The sequence below is a fragment of the Limulus polyphemus genome, unplaced genomic scaffold (assembly GCF_000517525.1).
Source record: "Limulus polyphemus unplaced genomic scaffold, Limulus_polyphemus-2.1.2 Scaffold1195, whole genome shotgun sequence".
Classification (NCBI taxonomy): Eukaryota; Metazoa; Arthropoda; class Merostomata; order Xiphosura; family Limulidae; genus Limulus; species Limulus polyphemus.
This window is the reverse complement of record NW_013666805.1, coordinates 187232-192509: the sequence shown is the minus strand read 5'-3', so window position 1 is coordinate 192509 and position 5278 is coordinate 187232. Positions and strand designations below refer to the sequence as shown.

The 5278-nt window shown below is 34.2% G+C and overlaps 1 protein-coding gene across 3 annotated transcripts in view; it reads right to left on the bottom strand.

Moving 5' to 3' along the window:
- LOC106462546 (laminin subunit beta-1-like) overlaps positions 1 to 5278 on the bottom strand; it is a 127033-nt gene that overhangs the window by 106594 nt on the left and 15161 nt on the right. For all 3 annotated transcript variants that reach the window (XM_013922482.2, XM_013922483.2, XM_022389847.1), the window contains exon 2: positions 4304 to 4384. In XM_013922482.2, coding sequence (XP_013777936.1) covers positions 4304 to 4384 — 81 coding nt within the window. The remainder of the gene's footprint in view (positions 1 to 4303; positions 4385 to 5278) is intronic.

The window sequence follows — 5278 nt, the reverse complement described above, 5'->3', positions numbered from 1 at the left end:
GGAAAACTTTCAAGTATACCAAACCTATTGGAAAACTTTCAAGTATACCAAACCTATTGGAAAACTTTCAAGTATACCAAACCTATTGGAAAACTTTCAAGCATACCAAACCTATTGGAAAACTTTCAAGTAAACCAAACCTATTGGAAAACTTTCAAGTATACCAAACCTATTGGAAAACTTTCAAGTAAATCAAACCTATTGGAAAACTTTCAAGTATACCAAACCTATTGGAAAACTTTCAAGTAAACCAAACCTATCTATACTTGAAAGTTTTCCCAAACCTATTGGAAAACTTTCAAGTATACCAAACCTATTGGAAAACTTTCAAGTAAACCAAACCTATTGGAAAACTTTCAAGTATACCAAACCTATTGGAAAACTTTCAAGTAAACCAAACCTATTGGAAAACTTTCCCTCAGATTGCGAGTCGAGCGCCCTAACCACCTGACCATGCCGGGCAAGTTGGATAAAAAAAGCATTTCAAGTGACAAGACAATAATGTAACAAAGGTATCCAACAATATTTTATTAGAAGTTTTAGCTTTTTCAACAAGGAACAATATTTTTAGACTGTTGATTGTTGATATAAATACGAAAACCTTCTTTACTGTTAAAACTTGTGTACTTGAGAATGATCGCACCAGTAGTCGAATCTGTTTTAAAACATATTCTTCCTTACTGTAAAAGCTGTAACTTCTAAGAAAATAATACTTATAATCACTAAGCAAACTCAAAACTAAACTATTAAAGATATCCAATGCTTGACAAATAGCATTGTTACGTGGATATCTAGTGGCAAGACAAATAACAGTGTAACGAAGCTGTCCTAAGACTGTTAATTCTGCATTCATCATAATTTCTCTCTGGTTAATAACTTTAATACCAGATGTCACTACTGTTGCCTAGATACCTGTTTTAAAATAGTTTTTCCACAGATAAACGAATTTGTGTTGCATATTATACTGTGCCCGATGAAGGCTACGGTAAAAAGGCTGAAAAATGGCAAATAATAGTATTTTAACGTATGGAACAGTCGGTGTATGCACTATAAAAATTAAATAAAGAGTAATGATAATTCTGGATTACAACATAATAATAAGTAATAATACAACAATATAAGAGTAATGATAATGTTGGATTACAACATAATAATGAGTACTAATACAACAATATAGTGATAATAGTGAGCTCTGATATCAGTATATGTGTGTGTATATAATTTTAAATAATCGTACAAGTGATCATAAACTAACAATAAAGTTACGTTGATTCAATAAATGTTGATTAGATAAACTGCGAGATTTAAAATGGTATCAAATTCATTATTTCATAAACCCTTTTATTTACAGTCCGGGATGACCTTCTGCTTTGTTTAAATCTATGCAAAACAACAACGAGTCTATCACATTACACTACCTATATCTTTGTCTGTTTTTGTATTAATATTAATCGCAATTTTCGTTTTATCATAATCGTCCCTCTCGGTATAAACACGTAGGTTCTGTAGGCGTAATAGAAAGTAAGTCTAATAAATATGTTTATTATTATATATTTAACAAATAAGAGAGTAAATTAACACCAAGCGCCATGCACGTCCATACGTTGTTAGCCCAAGTAATATTTTCAACTAATTAGCGTACTACTGACTACAACCAACACCACATAGGGTAACAGAGCAGTTCTTGGTATTCGTTACGACGTCACATCATCGCCTCCGTCTCTTCAAGAAAGAAATGCAGCCTATGAACTTATTATACTGGGTGTTTTTATCCATGGATGGCAATGTGGCCAGTTTTCTGTAAAAGCTTAGTCTGTCACACGAAACACTCATTATCTGTAGTCCATTGTGATGTAATAAACATTATAGCAGTGCCATGTAATAAAGGAATTTGTAATACCGCCTGTGGTCCAGAACAAAGCTGCTGTTGTAAACACTTCTGTTGTCCATGAATACTATAAAAAAAGCTGTTGTAAACACTTCTATTGTCCATGAACACTGTAAAGGAGCTGCGGTAAACACTTCTGTTGTCCATGAACACTGTAAAGAAGCTGTTGTAAACACTTCTGTTGTCCATGAATACTATAAAAAAGCTGTTGTAAACACTTCTGTTGTCCATGAATACTATAAAAAAGCTGTTTTAAACACATTTGTTGTCCATGAACACTGTAAAGAAGCTGTTGTAAACACTTCTGTTGTCCATGAATACTATAAAAAAGCTGTTGTAAACACATTTGTTGTCCATGAACACTGTAAAGAAGCTGTTGTAAACACTTCTGTTGTCCATGAACACTGTGAAGAAGCTGTTGTAAACACTTCTGTTGTCCATGAATATTATAAAAACGCTGTTGCAAATACTTCTGTTGTCCATGAACATTGTAAAGAAGCTGTTGTAAACACTTCTGTTGTCCATGAACACTGTAAAGAAGCTGTTGTAAACACATTTGTTGTCCATGAACATTGTAAAGGAGCTGCGGTAAACACTTCTGTTGTTCATGAACACTGTAAAGAAGCTATTGTAAACACTTCTGTTGTCCATAGACACTGTAAAGAAGCTGTTGTAAACACTTCTGTTGTCCATGAACACTGTAAAAGAGCTGCGGTAAACACTTCTGTTGTCCATGAACACTGTAAAGAAGCAATTGTAAACACTTCTGTTGTCCATGAACACTGTAAAGAAGCTGTTGTTAATGAACATTGTAAAGAAGCTGTTGTAAACACTTCTGTTGTCCATGAACACTGTAAAGGAGCTGCTGTAAACACATTTGTTGTCCATGAACACTGTAAAGAAGCTGTTGTAAACACTTCTGTTGTCCATGAACACTGTAAAGGAGCTGCTGTAAACAAATTTGTTGTACTACAACATTGTAGGTAAGGGACTGTTAAAACGTTTGTTGTTCGGAAACATTGTAAATAAGGTGATGTAAAAACCTTCTGTAGTCTAGCTTGTAAAGAAGCTACAATAAGCTCTTGTTTAGTCCAACAATATTATACTCTGGACTTATCTGTTGAATTTTGCAAAAAGCTACGCTAGCTGTCCCTAATTGTCTGACCATTCCTGTCGTTCATCCAGGTCTCGTGGAAGCACTGTTGTACTGTTGATTCTTCTACATATTTTAGTTTTATACATGTTCATGAATAGCTGGACAGTGGGTACAGAAAAAATCTTGATTGTTCGGTGAAACTCATCAATGATGAGACGTCCACTATTATTTGAAGCAAAGCCTATATTCTAATTTTATCGGATGTGTTGTAACAACAAGTACGATGTTTTCAACTGACATCTAGCGGTATTTATTCTAGTTACTGTTATAGGTAAACATGATTGTTTTCATACATTAAACATTTCGTTTATATCTGCATTTCATTAGGGCTTTTTTCAGGTTTTATCGTATTTGTGTAGAAAGCAGGTCAAGTAAAATAATTATCAGCTTTTCCTCTCATTGCAACATCCATACGAAGGACAAACCCATTTATTGGTTTTAGCAGTAATTATAACCTATTTAAATGCATTTCTAGCAGTTCCTCAGCAAATAATAAGAACTTCTGTGAAATACATTAGCAGGAATAACGTGATACTTAACAGAAAACATACAGAAGTTAAAAAAACTAACGTTTACTTGAAAGTTTTCCAATAGGTTTGGTACACTTGAAAGTTTTCCAATAGGTTTGGTATACTTGAAAGTTTTCCAATAGGTTTGGTTTACTTGAAAGTTTTCCAATAGGTTTGGTATACTTGAAAGTTTTCCAATAGGTTCGGTAACTTGAAAGTTTTCCAATAGGTTTGGTCTACTTGAAAGTTTCCTAATAGGCTAGGTTTAGTTGAAAGTTTTCCAATAGGTTTGGTTTACTTGAAAGTTTTCCCAATAGGTTTGGTTTACTTGAAAGTTTTCCAATAGGTTAGGTTTACTTGATTCTATCATGATATTCAACACACCATTAACTATGTTCCATCAAGCTAGTGAAACTGTTAAGTATATCCCATCACGACACTAAACACTCACCTGGAAGCACGTTCCATTGTGATACTGTATACTTACCACAAAAGGTGTTCTTCCTGACGCTGTACACTAAAGTATACTCTTCATGTCAGTGTTTTAATCTCTCCCTTTTATTGTCTCATCGGGGAGATTTTGTAACAATTTTATACTTCATACTTAGACTTAAAACCTCTTTGAGTCATGTAAATGATTGATTTGTTAAACTAGAACAGATCCGAGAAACGTCAGGCATGATCTATTTCTAATTATCAATTTACTGAAAATTCCTCAACGTGTGTTAATGAAATAGTAAAACTTCCTACCGTCATCAATAATAGATTCCTTATCGTTTCTCCGGATGGAACGGTACTTGTCACGCTCTGTCTGCTGTTTGCTCGCAAACTCTAAAGAAATAAATATAAGATATAAAATATGTAAAAAATGTTTAAAGTTTCCTGAAATCAAAATAAGTCGACACCAACCAACATCAGAAATATTATTACAAGCTATGTATATTGTTAATGTTGACATTTATTTGTTAGTTAGAGGGAGCTGCGAGGCATTGATTATAATATTAATTGTGCAAGTCAGTTGATTTTTAGGTTGTGTAATAGAGTACAGTTAAGAGTGGCCGAAAAGTTAGGCCTACAACTAGAACTAGTAGTAATCGTTACAACAGTGTTCGAGGTTGTAATAACGTTAAATGAGGAAATAAACTGTTTTCATGTAAGTGAACAAAAGGTTGAATTATTTTTATCTGATAATTTGAAAGACCACGTCACTACAGTATTTTATGTTTAGACAAAATAATCCTAATGCCCTTATGGCTACAGAAGTGGTTATATACGAATAAAAATTGGATTATAAACAAAATCTCAAGTGACCCAATTAACAAGTCATTAGTTGAACATTTTCACTGTACACGATGTTTTTAACTATAATTTATAAATGTTTTTTGCATAATCATTAGTTTGTTTGTTTTGAATTTCGCGCAAACCTACACGAGGGCTATCTGCGCTAGTCGTTCCTAATTTAGCAGTGAAAGACTAGAGGGAAGGCAGCTAGTCATCATCACCCACCGCCAACTCTTGGGCTACTCTTTTACCAACGAATAGTGGGAGTGATCGTCACATTATAACGCCCCCACGGCTGAAAGGGCGAATACTTCACGGTGAGTGTTCAGTGTCTTGATGGAACATACTTCACGGTGAGTGTTCAGTGTCTTGATGGAACATACTTCACGGTGAGTGTTCAGTGTCTTGATGGAACATACTTCACGGTGAGTATCCAGTGTCGTG